The 20357-nt window shown below is 37.1% G+C and overlaps 1 protein-coding gene across 3 annotated transcripts in view; it reads left to right on the top strand.

Moving 5' to 3' along the window:
• iqsec1b (IQ motif and Sec7 domain ArfGEF 1b) overlaps positions 1 to 20357 on the top strand; it is a 208671-nt gene that overhangs the window by 50071 nt on the left and 138243 nt on the right. For all 3 annotated transcript variants that reach the window (XM_055184872.2, XM_055184871.2, XM_055184876.2), the window contains exon 2: positions 8782 to 8817. In XM_055184872.2, the coding sequence (XP_055040847.1) occupies positions 8782 to 8817 (36 nt within the window). The remainder of the gene's footprint in view (positions 1 to 8781; positions 8818 to 20357) is intronic.

Raw genomic sequence — 20357 nt, 5'->3', positions numbered from 1 at the left:
CACTTTTTGGTATTTTTGAAAGAGTGCTGCAACAGTGACGGCTAGGGACCATTTTTTCTAACACTGTAGAGATGGGCCTATTTATATTTAATAGGGGTGTCACGTTTCTTCCAATCCTTGATTCGATTACAGTTTTGATAGGTTTGGTTTGATTCTTGATTTTTTTTTTTAAACAGGTTCCTATGCCATTTTTAGACTAGACTTTTATGAAATAATATCTGACCTTGAACCCGGAGATGCCCTGGCTACTCCGGTTTCCTCCCACGGGCCAAAAACACGCAATTTAGGCAAATTGGAGATACCAAAATTGTCCCTCCCCCAACTTGTGTATGAATCAACTTGTGTCGGAATAAAACTTGTGTATGGATTACCTGGTTCTCGCCATGAATATAGCCGTAGATGCTGGAATGAAAGATGAAGAAGAAGATGCCCTGGCATGTTAGTCGTGCTGCCAATGGAAAAATATGGTACACACACATACCTGATAAAACGAAACGTCCTGTCAGATAAACATTCCTGTCAGTACTTTGCACCTTAAAACGACGTTTTATTACCGTCAGACGAGATTGTGAGACTATTTCCCAATAAGTCATGTTTAAATGCTGTTTTCATAACTCTTAAAGGATAATTCCGGTATTTAACACTTTGAGTCTCATTTCTGGTTTGTTTTGGATGAACTACAGTGATGGACACAGAAATTTTGACAATGGGTCGTGTCTTGACTTTTTCACTCATTTAGAAGCGTCTCTTGACTGCTTCAGAATGGAAGTCAATGGCCATGCACAAACATGTCATTAAAACAACACTTAACGTTCATTTTCAAAACTGTGCTACTCACCGAGTGGTTTGTGGTGTTCGTTGATGATTAAAAACAAGTTGTGTAGTGAAATACAGTTTCTGTCGTGTTTTATTTGGCATTTTGTAAAATTCCATTGACTTCTCTGGAAGACGCATTGCTCGCTGATATATCACTCCGCCGCCGGGAAACAGAAAAGGGACTGTTTACATGTGGTTGTTGTTTTTCGCTCGGTTTCTCTCAGAATAAATTTTTCCCATATTTGTAGGGCTGGACCAGAATATTTGAATATTCATTCCGTGGGTTGACATTCGATTTTCAGTTTTGAGATTCGAATATATATATAAATATTTTACAGCGTTAATGCAGAGCTTTTGCCAAGCAGGAAGTGCGCTTCACGCTCCCGCTCTATAGGTGGCGCAGAGAGACCAACATCCATAGCCAACAGCCACCAAACTGCACCAGTGGAAGATCGCCTCAAACGGAAAACACGCTTCCTGCTTTGGCATTCACGCTAATAATGTTGTAAATATCGTTCAGTTTCTTGCAAAAACTGATTGATTTGCTTCACAAGACGTCAATATGTCACACAGAGTTATGGGGGATTACTGTTGTATTGGATATATATGCTTTAGCTCTTAAAGTGTGCGGATCTGTTGACTTGCATGACGGAGCACTGGGGTTTCTGCAAAATATCTTCTTTATTGTTCTGCTGATGAAAAAAACATATTGGATGTGTGGAATTTGATGTTGATGGTGTAAGTGTTATAAATAAACTTGATTTTGAAAGTATGCTACCGTTTTATTACAGTTTGTTGGACTACGTTCATTCATGCTTCAGACTCAAATATAGAGCGAAAGTATATACGCGGTTGTGAGGTATCTGAAAAAATAGTTCCACTATAGCAAATAACACGGATTGACATCATACATTGCGCCAATATATTTGTTTTTAATCATCAACGAACACCACGAACCACCCGGTGAGCAGCACAGTTTTAAAATGAACGTTAAGTGTTGTTTTAATGACATTTTGTGCATGGCCATTGACTTCCATTCTGAAGCAGCCAAGAGACGCCTCCAAATGAGCCGAAAAGTCAAGACACGACCCACCGCCAAAATGTCCGTGTCCATCACTGCGGTCCATCCAAAACAAAACAGAAATGAGACTCAAAGTGTTAAATACCGGAATTATCCTTTAAGCAACTGAAATAAGATGTGAAACTTAAACAGATCTCAGTTCAGAGAAACGACTGGTCCTGGCACAGACACCGTTCTGCTGTTCACGCACGCATGCTCTGATTGAGTTCAGCTGAAGATGGTAGGCGCGTGCTGGTTTTTGTTTCCCATGTAAAGAGCAGCTCGCGTGGTGTCTCCTGCATCTGCCATGTTATCTTTTGACTGGCTGTAGCTAGAGGAGGTTGACTCGCAGCACTCAACATGTGATTTTTTTCCACCTGGCAAGCCGACCGGACGTGACATGGGGATGAGGCAGCATCGATGATTCTATTTTTTAATTCGAAGTTCACGGTTGTGACATAATTTCAGAAAAAAATAATACTATGAAAGTGAACGGGGCTCATAAATGGTTTGTTTACAAACATTCCTCAAAATATCTTTCTTTCGTGTTCATCAGAACAAAGAAATTTATACAGGTTTGTAACAACATGAGAGTGAGTTAATGATGAGACAATTTTCATTTTTGGGTGCACTATCCCATTAAGTGTTGTTTACTGACTGGACTCAATGACCTTTATACTCTGCAACAGTAATTTTGCGTCCATTATTGTGTGGTCTGGTTCTCGTGAGTTTTTTGTCTTAAAAATAAATCTCTGGAAGCTACTAAAGGATTGCAGTGCAGCACTTTTCTCATACATCTGCTCTATGGCCACTCCTGAGAGGAGGCAGGACCACAGCTTTAAAGTGCTGGAGATGTGATGTTAGATTTGTGCCTGTCTCACTCACATTTAAACTCTGCTCACTTAAAAGCCCCAGTACGTTGAACTGATTTTCTTTTGATGATCTCTTGAGTATTCTAATTTATCAATGTTTTTGTCCTCCGGTTTCTTGTTTCTTGTTCTTTAATACAAAAATTGCATTTTATCTGCACCGTAGGTGATGTTTGTTAGTTTTGCCTTTTACAGATAGAGCTTAAAATTCAGAATCTGGTAAATCAGTGGGTGCACTGGGGTGTAACAGTGATACAGCTGCAGGCAGGGACCAAAATGAAAGAACCTGTGAGATCCAAATTAGAAAATTATGGCCTTTTAATCCATTTGTTTTAACTTTGAGGTATTGTTACACATCGTGGATTGAACATATTGACTTATACCAAAAGTCTCAAGTAGTCAGTAAATGTATCCTATATGTTTTATTTGTAGTTTAAAGGGGACATTTAACAAGACTTTTTTAAGATGTCAAATAAATCTTTGGTGTCCCCAGAGTACATATGAGAAGTTCTAGCTCAAAATACCATATAGATAATTTATTAAGACGTAAAATATGCCACTTTGTAGGTGTGAGCATAAATGTGCCATTTTGGGTGTGTCCTTTTAAAGGCAAATGAGCTGATCTCTGCACTAAATGGCTGTGCCGTGGTTGGATAGTGCAGATTAAGGGGCTGTATTATCCCCTTTTGACTTCACTAGGGGAGTCAAATTACAATTACTTATTTTTTTACATGCTTGCAGAGAATAGTTGACCAAAGCTAAGTTACTGGGTTGTTCTTTTTCACATTTTCTAGGTTGATAGAAGCACTGGGGACCCAATTATAGCACTTAAACATGGAAAAAGTCAGATTTTCATGATATGTCCCCTTTAAAGTGACTCGATTTCAGTTCTGTAGACACATTCGAGTATAACTTTAGGTGGCATGTCAAATGGGTGTTGGTTGACCAGAGCATACTTTAGATCTTTAATTAGCAAAGCGAAAATTGTATCTACCAGACTCTATATGAAGCATCAAATGAATTTTGCTCATATAAAGAGGATAAGTTAAAACTTAAAGCTAAACAGGTAATGTTTTTCTATTTCAAATGTTCTGTAGGTACTTTTAGATTGTTTCATGCAGCAAAAAAATCACATTTATTTTCTGTATAAACTGTCAGATTTACAAAAAAATTACAGAATAAGCTTTTCACTGGCTATTTTTATATCTACATTGTCTAAAGGGCTAGTGTTTTTTGTTATTTATTTAAAATTAAGGAGTGCAATAGAATAGATTCTTGATATATTTTTTTTGAGTTGTCATTTTTTGATTCAGTTTGAATCAGAACTGAATCAAAAAGTGTCACAACTTGTTATTTTTATTTATGCTTTACAGGTGCGTCTTTTTGAATATTTGTTAAAAATCTTATGCAAAACATAATTGAGCAAAATACTTTTGGAGCCCTCAAGGGCACTGAAATAAAATGATGGAGCATAACAGTGACCATACACTTTATTTTTAAATAATGTCAACAACAATGTATACATAATTATGAGACCAGTATGGTCCATTTTGACTTAATATACACTGATAGACAATTGCAACCTGCAAGTCAGGGTGAATGAGCCAAATATCTGTATATTCCCTCTTGCGTCGCTTCATTTACCTAATTGCTTATTTTGTCTTGTGCTGTGCTCTATTAGCATCAACAAACAACTTCATTTTAAAACTAGCACTCACTAAACCATTATAATGCACCACCTATGACCCTCATGGGCCATCTGCACAATAGCTTTATTATCTTACTGTACTTTTAAATGAAGTCGTCTTTGTGTGGAAGTGCACATTGTTTAGATAACTGCTTTATTTGTTTTCTACTTACCACAAAATGCTGCAGAAAGATAATTGTGCAATTTTTTGCAAATGTCAACCTTTTAATGAAAAGTAAAGTTTTTTTCCTAAAGTTTTTAATCGTACTAATATCTAGTCAGCCAGTGACTTCTTTTTCGAGGGCGCGTGATGCGAAGTTCGTCACAACATGGATTAAGCCCGTCATGTGTGTGGCTCGTCATGTCAAAATATGTGCATCATGTGAACCATGTGCATCATTTGTCTTGTCAAAATAAGTGCCTGCTGCACATGCGTCTAAAGGGTTTATAATAAATGTGACGCTCGCGTTTAATCTGAGTGAGTGTCTTGTGAGTATTTTGTGAACGTGAGCGTATCTTTTATCATAAACCCTTTTGACGCGTGTGCAGCAGGCACGTATTTTGACAAGACGCATGATGCACATGATTCACATGACGCAACAAACACATTTTGGAATGACGAGCAACACACATGACACCCTAAAATTTTTTTTTTAATTCTCGCCCCTCGGAAGAGAAGTCACCGGCCGCCACTGCTCAGATGTCAATATTTGGCGGTTTAATAAATACCCATGCAAAGTCTTGATTAAGTTTTTAAAGCTTATACTTATTTATTTAATATTATTTTCTGTTAATTTTTCGTTTATTTATGAAAAATGTAACAGTTTGTACTAAATATGTGGAAATATTTGACAAATATAAATGTTGGGAAAAAGCATTATTTTTTTTATTTTCCATTACGTATGTACAAATGTTCAAATTGTCACGTCCATAACGTTGTTTTTCTTCATAAATGTGCATGCAAAAATTTGATTAAAATAAATATTAAATGTTTTTCGAAGAACCATCCCTTCTCCATTTGTTGCATATTATTGCTTTTGGTTTGTGCCTTTTAATTCACAGAATTTCCTCAATGTATTTTTTCTCCCAAAAAACATGTGTCCTTTTTTTGTCACATCCATAACGTATGCATGTTTCCCTCATCCAAAATAAAAAACATGAGTATGGACTGATATTTTTCTGATGTCTAGATTCTATCATCAAGGGTTTAGGAAAATATAAACCGATGGTTCAATATATTGGTGATTAATGCATTCTCTTAGAATATATATATATTTTACGTTTTGACTGCAAATGTCACATTCATAACACTTGAAATTCTCAGTCTGTCGTAGCTGGTCTCACACCCTGGCCAAACTGGTGCTTGCCTAGTTTTGTTTGCCTGGTGTTTACCAGCAAACCACCTTAAGTTGATTTTTAAAGGGCTAGAAATACCAATACGTTTACATCTAAGGAAATACTATAAATGATAATATCTGTTATGCTAAAGGTTTGCCACCAAATATTATTGGCAGCCTGCTTGAAGTCTATCATCTAAGGCCAGACAGGCGGGATTTGAACAGAAAACGATGCATCAGCGATTTGCTCCAGTCATTAGCATACAGTATCAGCCAACAGCTTCCATAGAGTGCAACACATTAAACTGGGAATTGGCATCTACTGTACCTAGTCAGGCAGAGCAACAGGATAGTTTTAACCCTTAGTTCAGTTTAAAGAGGAAAAACACTTTTATAGCATTAGTAGGCGATCATCAAGGGACAGCTATGATGAATGTAAGTCTATTACACAGGTCAGTTTTGCCAGAATTGTTGAGTGTATGGGGGGATGGGGTCTCCTCTTATAATTTAGCCTTTGGCTCTGTGGATGTAAGAGACAGAGACATCACCATCAATACATCACTTAAAAATGTGTACACAGTTTAATAAAACAAATGTACCTGTACACAGTATTGGTCAACTGCATTTTTGTAAAATTATGGTGTGTAAAAGGATAACTGTCATTTTTTAAAAGGTTTATGGTATCTTTATAGAGAGAGCAAAGCTGTTAGCACCTTTAGGTACTGTTTGTACCATAGAGTTTCCAACAAAGCTTTTCCACAAAGGTGAGCTTGTAAATTTTTAAACAGGGGATTGAGGTTGGGGGTGCCCGAGGTAATCGGCCACAAGTCACATATGTGACTATTAGAGCTCTCCATCACACTCTGAATGCTATCCATACTGTATGCCGTAGAGACTGCTGGTATAATATTTGATGGCCACTAGATATTTACAATAATAGTGAATGCTACTTATAAAAAGGTGTTCATTGTACAGTGTGAATGTGACCTGTTGTTTGTAGTTTATATTTTAATTGTGTTTAATGTTAAAGTAGGTAATAAATGCATTTTCAAGTAGGTGTAGTTGTGTAGTGATATACAAAGTAATTTTTTTTATTGTGGAGTAAAGCTCAGGTTGACCAATCATTGAAGATGCTGAAGACTGAACAGTCTACCAATATACCATGTTCATATACTGTACCATACGAAATGTATTATGGTATTTATATGATATCCACTGTAACTATATATTGTGGGAATAGCATGTCCAAAAAAATTTAATTGTTTTTTGCTGGTTTAAAGGGACACTCCACTTTTTTTAAAAATATGCTAATTTTCCAGCTCCCCTAGAGTTAAACATTTGATTTTTACCATTTTGGAATCCATTCAGCTGATCTCCGGGTCTGGCGGTACCATTTATAACATAGCTTAAAGGTAGGGTAACAGATTTGATCCTGAAACATTTTTTGTTATGCTGGTTAAAAGTCTCCTTACATCCTGATAGCAATCACTGTGTTAAGTTGTTTAAATGTATTTGTAGAAATTTATGTTATCTGTGAAAGGCGTAGGACCAAAAAATGTTCAACAAATCATAGATTTCGGTCCGAACGGACGTTTCCATTTTTGTCCCTCATACGTAAGCGTAATTTGAATGCCAACCGCGCAGCGAGTCCACGCAGACACCATACGTCATCGGCGCGTTCACGTGCGCTCACCTCCTGCCTGTAAACAGTGAGAACAGCAAACTTTTCTGCTAAATTGACAACCTACACAGGAGGCACAAAACTAAAGGCATCTTTTATAACAACAACAGCAAAAACTGCCTGGATCAGCAAGAGCAAAAAACGAAATTAACATCGGTAACTTTACTGCTTTACCACGAGATGAAACAGCTGCAGGAGCTGCAAAGGGTCTGAAAGAGTCGTTGCACTGTTTATTTTGGTAAGGTAGGTACGCGATATGTTTGTATTGAGACGGATTCAGATATTCGACTTTGATGAAACATTGTGTTGCTTATGAAATTTGTGTTCGTTTACGGATTAGCATAACGATATAGTTACTATGTCTACACAACCGAACGTGTGCTTAAACTAATTCTGATGTAAACCAGTTGTTTGGTTATTTTGGAAGTGTTATTCGACTTTGTACTGCAAAGTTTTCTCACTGCTGAATGAGACATGAGATGTGACCGTCTGATCTGTGCGTGTTCATGTGTTTTTAAACGGGCGTGACTTTGGATGGCGATTTGACTTGAGGGTGGGATCGGGATTTCATTGCTAGGCGGCTACCGTTAGCATTTTTCAAAATGTGTTACCCTACCTTTAACCCCAACCACGCAAAAAAAACCCTATTTAAAACTTGACTCTTCTGTAGTTACATCATGTACTAAGACCGACGGAAAATTAAAAGTTGCGATTTTCTAGGCAGATATGGTTAGGACTATACTCTCATTCTGGCTTAATGGTCAGGGACTTTGCTGCTGTGGCATGGCTGCAGCAGGCGTAGTGATATTACGCAGCGCCTGAAAATAGACCCCTGCTATTGAAAGTTACCAAGGGGACTATTTTCGGGCCGTGTGTAATATCAATACGCCTGCTGCAGCCATGTTACCACAGGAAAGTCCTTGATTATTACGCCAGAATGAGAGTATAGTACCTAGCCATATCGGCCTAGAAAATCTCAACTTTTAATTTTCCGTCGGTCTTAGTACACGATGTAACTACAATCAAACAAGATGCTAATGGTCTAATCAGATTCAATGGATTATGCTAAGCTATGCTAAAAGTGGTACCGCCAGACCCGGAGATCAGCTGAATGGATTCCAAAACGGTAAAAATCTAATATTTAACTCTAGGGAGCTGGAAAATGAGTATATATTTTCAAAAAAGTGAAGAGGGTACCATTAATATGAGCCTGTTATTATTCTGTTGGTTATATGTAATTTCATTAGTGGAAGTTTTTTTTTCATGCCTACCTGTCTTTCTCACATTTCAGCTCATTTTTCTAACTCTGTGTTTTTTTCTTTCCCCCATAGGAATGAAAGTGAAGGCTTGCGTATCTCAAATGTCAGGTAGGTTATGAGAGGACATCCCTTTCTGTGCATCATCTGCTGTCTTCCTCTTTACCGGCAGCAGATAATCGGGTCGCTGCATTTCTCGTCACCATGTCTATCAGACTATCAGATGCATGTTACTAGCAGACATCTCATTTCCATGTTATGCATGTTTGTCACATTTTCTGCATCCTGTCTCGGAGACACATTCAATTTGATAGACTTTAGAGCTCTGATCACATCTATTTTCGTTATTGAGGATTTATTGGAGTGGCTGGTATACTCTTATTTTATATATTTAAGCCAGAGTTTTGACCATTGGCATTTAGTTTGGAGTGTATTGTAGTATATTCTGTCTGAAAACTCTTTGATATGAAAGGCGCCGTCTGACTTAGATGTTAAGCCATACTTTGCTTGTTTTTATGTTATTTTTATGGGTCAGTAACAGACCACAGTGCATTAAGAGTGGTTGTCTGGCAAATATCCAGAACTATTGTGGAGGTCCAATTTTCTGCTTTAAATAAAATTTGTACATATTTTTTAAAGATTTCATGCCACAGACCATCTTAATACAAAGCTGTGATAGAGCCATGCGTTTGTATTTGGCTCTGGGCTTTGGTTTATTTAAATGACTTCCAAAGTTTTTAGTTAACATTTAAGGAAGTTTGGGATTTAAAGGCACACTTTTTTTGAAAATATGCTCATTTCCAGCTCCCCTAGAGTTAAACATTTGATTTTTACCATTTGGAATCCATTCAGCCGATCTTCAGGTCTGGTGGTACACTTTTAGCATAGCTTAGTAGAATCCATTGAATCTGACTGAAATTGTTAAAATTGTTTCGATATGGTTGGTTACTTTCAATAGCAGGGGACTATTTTCGGGCACTGCGTAATACATTGCGCCGCCAGCAAAGTTTTTGATTATTACGCCAGAACGAGAATATAGTTCCTAGCCATACACTGTAAAACCTAACAGTTAACTTAACTCAAACCATTTAAGTAATCCGGTTGCATTAGGCCATTTTAAGTTTCAAAACACATACATTTAAGTACTGTAAACTTGAGTCATGTACAATTATACACTTATATTTAAGTAGTGTGAACTTAAATATAAGTGCATAACTGCATATGACTTAGGGATGCTCATATCAGTTAATTTTTCCGACCGACAACCGAAGCTTCTAAACCGAACATTAACCGTTAACTTATAATAAGATTTCAATATGAAATTGTCATTGAGTAAAAATACAGTTGACGGTTATCTGTGAACTAGTAAAAACAAAACATTTAATTTGAACGTGCAAACAGCAGCGACAGATCAACAACAGAACCAGGATTCATACATTATCAGATATTCACACAACATTACCTTATTAAAAAGCACGCGATCGGTCCAGAGGATTAATATCCAAAGGGCAGACTGTCTCCGTTTCATCTACCACAGTGGTCATTTCTAAAGCAGGACTCTTTTTAGAAGTTTTGGTTTTGCGTCGTCTTTCTCCGTTTGTGCAAGAAGAGAGTTGTTTATGGTTAGGGTCAGAGGTCATCAGCGAACGTCTATCCGGATGTGAGCGAGAGCGAGACGGACCGCGTCATCTTGCGCGGATACGCGCGCGTCTCAGTTCAGCTTCCAAACACACATACAAATGATTTGTCATACAAATGATTACTTTATCAGACCGTCAGGGCAGCAATAATTTGTGTCATTTACAGGACATTCACAAATTAAAGATAGAAAAGTGGCGAAATGCCTGTCGGCTCATGACGACACGGACCATGTATTAACAAATATTTTTTTATTTTAACTGATAATGTTAATCGGTCATAAATTCTTACCTTCGGTTAACGGTTAAACGGTCAATGTGAACAGTTCACAGTACCCAAATATATGTGTGTTAAAACTAATGCAACCGGTTTACTTAAATGGTTTGAGTTAAGTTAACTTTTAGGTTTTACAGTGTATCTGCCTAGAAAATCACAACTTTTAATTTTCCTTCAACCTTAGTACACGATGTCACTACAGAAGAGTCAAGTTTTAAATAGGAAAAATATTGAAACTCTTTGGTTATTTTTTAGCATGATGCTAATAGTCTAATTAGATTCAATGGATTATGCTAAACTATGCTAAAAGTGGTACCCCCAGGCCTCGGAGATCACCTGAATAGATTCCAAAACGGTAAAAATCAAGTGTTTAACTCTATAGGGGAGCTGGAAAATTAGCATATTTTCAAAAAAGTGGTGTGTACCTTTAATTTTATTATTTGTTTTTATTATTTATTTACAATTTTGATTTCCGGCCTCGAAATGCAAGTTTCTACGTTTTGAAGGAATATTGTACGTGCAGTATAGTAAAACATGAAGTTTTGAAAGATCTTTTTATCATCTTCAGATAGCGGACTTATTGCTCAAGTGCTCAGGTGCGGAGTGGCAAACAAGATGTGCTTTTATCTGTCTACTAGACATTTTTTAACCATCATTTACCGTGCCTCTACATCATCTTGATGGATTGTCCTACAGGTCGTGTCTTTAGAGCATCTCTGAAGTGGATCTTCTGTTGTGTAGCGATTGCTGACGCTATATTACACCACAGGCTGATATAAATATCTGAAAGAGGCCTGCTTTACTGTGCATTGACAGAACATTTGCAGATGCTTTAACATGAGGTTATTAACTGCTTTAATTAGATCCCTGCTCGATGCTGCAAAATTATAGCATGTGAATTAATGTACCTCACTTCCTTGGGGTCTATGTTGCTGTTAGTTTACATAAAGCAACAAATTCAGAAGTTTTTGCATACATCCCTCAAAAAACACATAAAACTTGTCACTCTTGTTGCAAGCCACTGGAATCGTGTTGTTCAGGCTTTTGCTGTTGATCCCAGATTTCATCAGATGGTGAAATTCGAATCGGAATTTAGAGAGGAAATTGTTGCAAAAGAAGCGCAGGCTGCTTATCAAAGCAAGGAGCTCCCCTAAGGAGTTTTCCTGGAGAAACATTGGACTTGTGCAACAACATTAAACACGATAACACACAACAGTTGCCAGTAATTTGCAAATTATCTGGTTGTAGATTGATGATGCTTATTAGTTTCAGGGCGCAGTGCTGTAGGGATAGAGGATGAACAATCATACGAGGAAAATGACTGTGTATTTGGTGTTAGGCCGTGCCGTTTTACAAATGGAGGAAATCCTTGTTCACTTTTGCGAAAACCCACTTCTCTCAAAGGTTTCGTGTTGATAGTCTCTTGGCTCTGTGTTCTTCCCACGGATTTATCTTATTAACATGGAAAACCTGATAAAATTGTTAAATTGGAAATGGAAGCCAGATATGGATCTAAATTTAATTTCTTCCCGTGTTGACGTGAACATGCCAGATGTGTAATTTGGCACTGATATGAACACGTAAGCCAGGGAGAAGAAATGTGACCCAGTCTCTGAAAACTCAGCTAAAGTCATTTTTTGTGATTTACTGTTTCCTGCATAAAATAATTGTACATAATGTAAAGAACGTATTTGTGAAAATATAACCTTGATATCTTTAATATTGAATAAATCAAATAGATTATGAGACTTTGCAGACAGGAGTTGCATATGTTAGATGCTTGTGTTTTCCTTTAGTGATAAACCGATAAATATATACAGTAGGCTTCTTATTTAATTTTACCAACTTTGTGTCTTTCATTTGATATCTGTAAATAAGTATTATGTTCCTGTTTATATTAACGTTATATCAGCCAAACCGCTCTCTAAATATCCAGCCCGTTCTCATGATTTGCGTATAAATAGCAAACAGTGTGAAAGGTCGTGCAGTGGGTGCGCTAGGTTCCAATTTGGTGTGCATACTGTATGGTGCGCCGGTCCTTCCTGTTCACTAAATACGACAACAGTTTTCGTGGTGTTTTATGTATTGGTTTCTCTTTTTTTAACAATTGTCGCTTGAGTTTGGGGTTAAAACCACTTTTTGTTACATAAAATGACATCCTAATCCAAACCCCAATTCTAACCCCAACTCCAAGCAACCATGGTTTAAAAAAAGACAGAAACATGAAGAAAACAGCCCAGTCTCACGAAATTACTTACCAATAGTCACGTACGTTTTTGATTATTTTTTGTGATATGTCACGAATTTCCGTGTTATTTCGTGATCGTATCATAAATTTCTGTTAATGTTTCATTATTGGTTGCTGAACTGTTTTGTCCTATTTTCTTACCATTATCGCTTCTTACCATTGTCGCTTCAATTTAGGGTTAGATTTACATAAAATGACATCCTTACCTAAACGCTAACCCTAACGCCAGGCAACAATGGTTTAAAAATAAAAAAATATAAAAAAGTTAATCAGAAAAAATAGTATATAATCCAATACTCCTAACACAAACACCAAATCTAACCCAAAACGAAGCGATAATGGTTGAAAATAGGAAAAGCAGTTGAGTAACCAATATGTGACAATGACACACAAACAGAAATTCGTGACTGTATCCTAGAAAAGAATCAAACATTTACGTGACTATAGGTACATCATTTCAGGAGACTGGGTAGCAGAAACCATATATTAAATGACATCCTAAAACAAATCCCAAATCTAACTACAAGCCCAAGCGACAATGGTTTAAAAAACAGAAAAAAATTTAGAAACCAATGCATAGAACGACACAAAAAGATGTGCCGTATTAAGTCAACAGGATGGACTGGCATATCATATGCATGCAAAATTGGAATTTGGTGTATGTACTGAACAACTTTTCACACTTTGTTATTTATACGCACTTCATGAGAATGGGTTTAAATATCAGATTGGATGTCCACTAGTTTTCTCCATCCGTGTGTTTCTCCAACCACATATCATTCGGAGACCTGATTATTGGGTTTCCTTTTCAGGTCTTCAAGAGAAATATTGATCTCCAGAATATTTCACTGAAACCATTGTTGGTGTTTGACGCATGTGTTTTGTGTCTGGAAATCAAATGGGGCCAGACAGTTGAAGCAAGTTTAGGCTCTGAGAAGTTATAAAACCTAAGAGCCAAACTCTGATAACTCCCTTATCTGGACATGTTTAAGTTCCCTTCAGCCAGACTTTGATGTTGAGACTGATAAATGGATGCTGGCAGTTATGTCAGATATAAGGGTTATTTTAGCCACGATTTAATCATCTCCTGTGATTTGAGACGGATGAGAACGTTTGACAACACATTGAACTCTTCTTGTAGAGTTTTACTGTTTGAGCTGCTGTGGAGGAACAATAATGTTCTGCTCGGTTACAAAATGTGATACACAAAATTAAAATAAAAAATGGGTAACAGGGTTGCAATTGCAGACTAAACTAAGCTACCACTTATGTAGGGTCAAGTTAGTTTGGGATCAAATGTAGGGTTTTAGTTACTGATAAACTTCTATTCCCCAGAAGTTGAAGACAATATTTACTGGATTAGTTTCCGAAAGTAGCTTGAGCAACAGGGTTGAAGGTTGAGCTTGATCAATACTGTTGACTCCACAAATCATGTACAAAATTAAAAACACAATAAAATTGACATGTTTTACATACAATTCTTAAAAACAAGAAAAGACACAAAAGTGTTTTTGTTTCAGTAACTGAAACCATTATCAAAACAGTGAGAAATGACACTTCACATGGCTTTAAATATAGCATTCCCTATTCACATTACCTCAAACCAAAATATGTCATTGCAGCCAGTCAGATACAGTCAGCATGACTCCCTGTGTAATACACATTGCTTCTTTTAGACAAGGTTGTGTGTATATCATTGTGTATTGCCACAGGGAGATCTCTTGGTCTGGTCCCTTACAGCATTTACCCTCTCTCATCTCTCTCTCTCTCTCTCTCTCTCTCTCTCTCATCTCTCTCTCTCTCTCTTTCTCTTTTTTCGTTATATCTCTCTCTCTGTGCACCTGCTCATTGATTTGGTGCTGTAATAGGCTGCTCTGTTGAAGCCTATCCACTTATGGTGCTGCTGTGTGTCACGCAGCTGTCGGCAGGCCCTGTTCGAGCGCTCAGACGCTTACACCAACAGTGCAGAGTAAGACGGGTGTATTCTGTTGACATGCTGTTCTGTATTCGGCTCATGGCCTTGCCAAGGTTAAGTGAGCAGGGCCGACTTGCATATACTGGGAAACTCAAAAATGTGTGCGTGTTAGGGAGAGAGAACTTTGTCCGAATGGTGATGCTGCCTTCATCTCAGTATCCAGAGAGAGTATGGCATCAAGACACATCAGAATCCAATGTTTGTGTAGAATCCTGTCTAGTAAGATCGCACCATCTGGTCGATTTTTGAAGGCAGCGTAGATGTATCCTCTGTTGCCTTTGATATTCAACAATCCTGTGTTTGTGCGGTTGGATGACAGAATAAAAATAGCATCTATCGTTACGAGACATAAGCTACATTTTTTCATTGTCTGAACAAAATATGACTGATGCAAAAGTTGCCACCACAAGGCTTGGGTGTTGGGAATGTTGGTGTTAGGCTACGTTTACATGGAAACGATCTGAAAAGAAACCGCAAAAGTGGCGTTGCGTTATCACTTTTTATTCCGCGTTTATACAAGCATTTTGAGGGGGAAATCTGTGTGCATACGGTGACCCAAAAGTGTGTGATATTCGATGTAGTATGCACTCAAGGCGGCTAGGTGGCAATGTGAAGCACTGACACACAACAACACCAAGTCCATGTGCCTGCGTACAACCTTCTTCCTGGTTCTCCCAGGTCTCGTCCAAAGCCGTCTGGTTTGCCTCCGACGAATTGGCGCATCAACAGTTTCACTGAGGTAATTAATGCCTTCTCTGATCAGTAATACTTGCTGTGAATAATTCGTACAACTGCTGGAAAGACTTGTTTATTTATCAGAGCTGCTATGGCAACTTGAAGGTCCGACGTATGGAAATAATCTGACATGTTTGTTTTTATTTTCCTGAACTGGCGCATGCCTGTGACGTAAACGCGTACGCGACGAGAGCCACCGTGAGCAGACTTTTGCGTTTTTACTCTTTAGATGAGAACGCGACTGTAGATCGTTTTTAAGATTTCCACTCTGAAGGGTGGTTTCACTTTTTTGCGTTTTAAGCCCCCAAAACGCCATCGCCGTGTAAACGAAAGGCACATCCGATAAAATATTTTTACGTTTTCACCCTCGAGCGGTCTCGTGTAAACAGGCCCTTAGACTTTAAGTTTTCTAGAGTTTTAATAAGTGATTATGTATTTTCACAACAGCATCCAAAACATTTTCCATTCTGAAATGTGGCCATTGCTTTGTTCATTATCATTTATTTCTTTACCCAAGCAGGGTTATTGTAATTTATTATTATAGTATAATTGAAATCAATAAAATATACGCCTATATAGTATTTGATAAACTAAACGAACATATGAACAAATGTGTTTATTTTAGCAATGAACTGAAAAAGGTTTGAAAAGGTAAAATTTTAAAGGGGACATTCCTCAATACTTTTTTAAGATGTCAAATAAATCTTTGGTGTCCCCAGAGTACGTATTCGAAGTTCTAGCTCAAAACACCATATAGATAATTTATTATAGCATGTTAAAATTGCCACTTTGTAGGTGTGAGCAAAAATGTGCCGTTTTTGGGTGTGTCCTTTTAAATGCAAATGAGCTGATCTCTGCACTAAATGCCAGTGCAGTTGTTGGATAGTGCAGATTAAGGGGTGATATCCCCTTCTGACGTCACAAGGGGAGCCAAATTTCAATTACCTATTTTTTCCACATGCTTGATCTTTTTCACATTTTAGAATCACTGGGGACCCAATTATAGCACTTAAACATGGAAAAATGTCAGATTTTCATGATATGTCCCCTTTAACTTAAATTTGCAATTTTTCGTTACTGACAGTTCTGAATAAACTGTCTGAATACCAATGCTATCTCATGGCAATTCGTACGTATTTTACGAGATGGCCAATTCGGATCAATTCCTATGATCACATTTGTACATTTATGTGCGATTTGCCTTTCCCTTTGTGACAATGGGGTTTGGGTAGAGTTTAGTTTTTATGTTAATAGTATGTTTTTGCATGATTAACTTCGTACGTATTTATACAATATAGTCAATTCGTAAAACATGAATTCTCTTGAATACTCCATTTGTTTTCTTTTTATGATTTTGGAACACAAAATGTTGATAATTTGCGATATACACAAAAATATGTATGGAAACAGCTTAAGGTCAGAATTTTTTGCGATATACCAAAACTTATGCGATAATTCGGTTTCGTCATTCGTGACGTAATCACACACTGTAGACAGAAAATTTCGCAAACTTTTTTTAAGCATATTTACTTTGTCAGTATTTACTTGGTCGATAAGCTTGAATTTATTCTAGATTATACTACGGGTCCGTTGAATGCTTTAATCTGATTTGCTGATGAACATTCCGCTTCGCATCGTGGCAGCATCACCACCTCGGGTATGTATTATTTTTCTAATAATTCAACGGCCCCTCGTCAATTATTCCTTACTTATTAGATGTGACAAAAATACTCGCCTGAACTCAGTTTACTTTTAGATTTACTACTTTGTTTTAATACAAAACGTTACCTATCAAGTCATTGACTGATTAGGCAGCATCACAGCTGCCTTCAGTTTAGGACAAACCCAGAGAGATCATGTACCAAAGCACTTGAGGTTTTCCCATAATTTCACTTTTCTCACTAATTGTGGCCTGTTTCCTCTTAATCCACCCTTGTATATCCACCACATCATTGCAGCGCCAGCTTTACAAGTGTGGGAAGGCAATAATTCTCAGTTGCCTCCAGCTTCGTCTCTGAAGTTTTCGCGCTGGCACGTATCCTACTCGTTGTTGTGAGGCTTTCTCTCTCTCTTCATCTGATCTGCTACAATGAAAAGTGGGGAATGTGGGGCAGCCACACACTGTGAAGTCTCTCATACTGGGAATTCACACAATAACAGTAAGTGGCTAGTGCAAAGACACCGACTCTAGGGATCCAAAGCTTCTTACGTTCTACCTACTGTTATGTTTTTGAGAGTGACGGATACAGAGGCCTGAGCTCTCAAGCCCTGTTGAAGTGAAAGTAAAGCTGCAGTAATATGGTATATATGGTTACTAGCTTGGTGAGACTGGCCTTATACAGGTTCAAATCCATTAATAATTGAAAGGCATTGAAGTTGCCACTGCCTCCTGTAAATAAGCATTCCCTTAGGGTTATGAAGGACCTGAAGTAGATTAGGAGAGGGAGAGAGAGAGAGAGAGAGAGAGGATTGAGATCAATGGCAGCCCAGTTTCGAACCCATGTCACCCATACGGTCGCCAAGCTCAACATGTTCTAGGAGCACATGCACAAACTGCATCACCTATGTAAGCATCATGCTGCAACTTGAACCTGACAGTTTTATTGCAGCACAGTAGAAAGTTTCTGCATTGGAGGTAAGGTACTTTATTAATAGGAGAGTATTTTAAATGAGTTATAGAGGTGTACTGCTTCAAGCGCTGTGACTCTGCCATGATGTATTACACTTAGCAATATGTTAAAGGACCTCTGTATGATCTCCGCTAGCTGTGCGGTGGAAGAGGTGGATGCTGCAAGAAACACAGTCAGAGACGCCCTTGTCAAATTAGAAAGTTAAATTTTTTAACAATGATTTATATGAAGACGATTCAGAAATGTTATTATAAGTCATTTTTTATTAAAGTGTAGATGTAAAAACACAAAAAGCATAGCAGTAACTTTTCTCTGGTCAGATAATTTTATTTAATTAATTATAATATTTAATTAAATTATCCCATTAGCTACAGTGGGGTGCAATGATAAACTGTCAGAACAGGCAATATATTCATAAAGGCTATTTAGAAATGTATGTAGTGTTATTGCTATCTCACAAGAATTTGTACATACTTTGCGAATTAACTAATTAGTATTAATTAGGGATGCATAACAATTAATCGCGATTAATGTATAGTAGAATAAAAGTTTTTGTTTACATAATATATGTGTGTAAACTGTGTATAATAATTATGTATTTATAAATATGCACACATGTATTATTTTAAGAAAAATATATATTTATATATTAAATATTTATATATAATAGAAATTATACATTAATATACAAATGTATATACACATGTAAACATTTCTTAAATATACATGCATGTGTGTGCATTTATCTATACAAAGTTATTATACACAGTTCACACACATATATTATGTAAACAAAAACTTTTATTCTGCTATAGATTAATCGCGTTTAATTGTTACACTGAAAAAATTATTCATTCAATTTACTCAATTTTTTAAGGTAAGTGGTTGCAATCAATTTATTTAGGTTACATTTAAACAAAAAGATTAGTAAAGTAAAATAAAATAAAAAATCTTTTGTTTAAATGTAGCTTAAATAAATATATTGCAACGACTTACCTTAAAAAAATTGAGTAAATTGAATGATTCATTTTTTCAGTAACCTAGTATGAATTCATATGACCACATTCGTAGATTTTTGTACGATTTTCCTTGACCTCTTTGATGTTGGGGTTAGCTGCAGGGTTAAGGGTTGGTCTTCGTTATTGTTTTTCCATGAGAATCGTATGTTTTTTGCACTATTACACTGAAAAAAATTATTTATTCAATTTACTCAGTTTTTTTAAGGTAAGTGGTTGCAATCAATTTATTTAAACTACATTTAAACAAAAAAGATTAGTAAAGTAAAATAAAATACAAAAAACTGTAGCTTAAATAAATTGATTGCAACCACTTACCTTAAAAATATTGAGTAGATAGAATTAATCATTTTTTTCAGTGATAGCTTCGTATGAATTCATACGAATTAGTCAACTCTTAAAATATGTACGAATTCTCCTAAAATCAGGCTGGTTGTGTTGAGGTCTTCTGCACTGATCTTGGTCTTCATCACCCAGCCTTGTGTTTCGGCACCAATGTGTTAGCAGTCAGTCGACTCTACGAATGACAGATCTGTGATGGATTGTTGTGCAGCGAAGCTGAACTGCATAGCCGCTTGGTTTCGGTTTGTTCCACAGCACCCGCGGCCAAAAGAGAGACCCTGCGCATTGAAGCACCAGCTCAAAGGTTCAAAGCGTTACTTTCATGCGCTATTGCCGGTAACATGGCCATTTCTTTGGTGGATCTGAGGAAATGGTTTGAATGTAATGAGCAGATCTCAGATCACAGAAGTGATCAGTCTGCACCATTTACACTGAATTACTCTCTTTCGTTGTTTGGATGACGGCCAGTACCAGCAACATATGCTCAATGAGACCGATTACTGTTGTGGATAAATGGAAATGTCTGATTTTTTGCTTTGGCCAGGTGTTGCAGTCATTATTGGTGGGATGTTTTTATTTCTCACTGTGAATCACCATCAACATTGGTAAAAATGACACATAAATCAATGCTGTCAGACAAAACCAAGGACTTGGATCTAATAAAAATTTACCCTCAGTGTTCAGGGTCGGTTACCTGTGATGGGAGCCGTTGGAGGTAGGAGACATAAAGTTCTCATGAAGGGTTAGGATGAGACCAAGATAAACACAATTACCTGATGTAGATGTGTTAT

This window comes from Misgurnus anguillicaudatus, chromosome 14 (genome assembly GCF_027580225.2).
Source record: "Misgurnus anguillicaudatus chromosome 14, ASM2758022v2, whole genome shotgun sequence".
NCBI lineage: Eukaryota > Metazoa > Chordata > Actinopteri > Cypriniformes > Cobitidae > Misgurnus > Misgurnus anguillicaudatus.
This window is presented reverse-complemented; position numbering and strand designations above follow the sequence as displayed.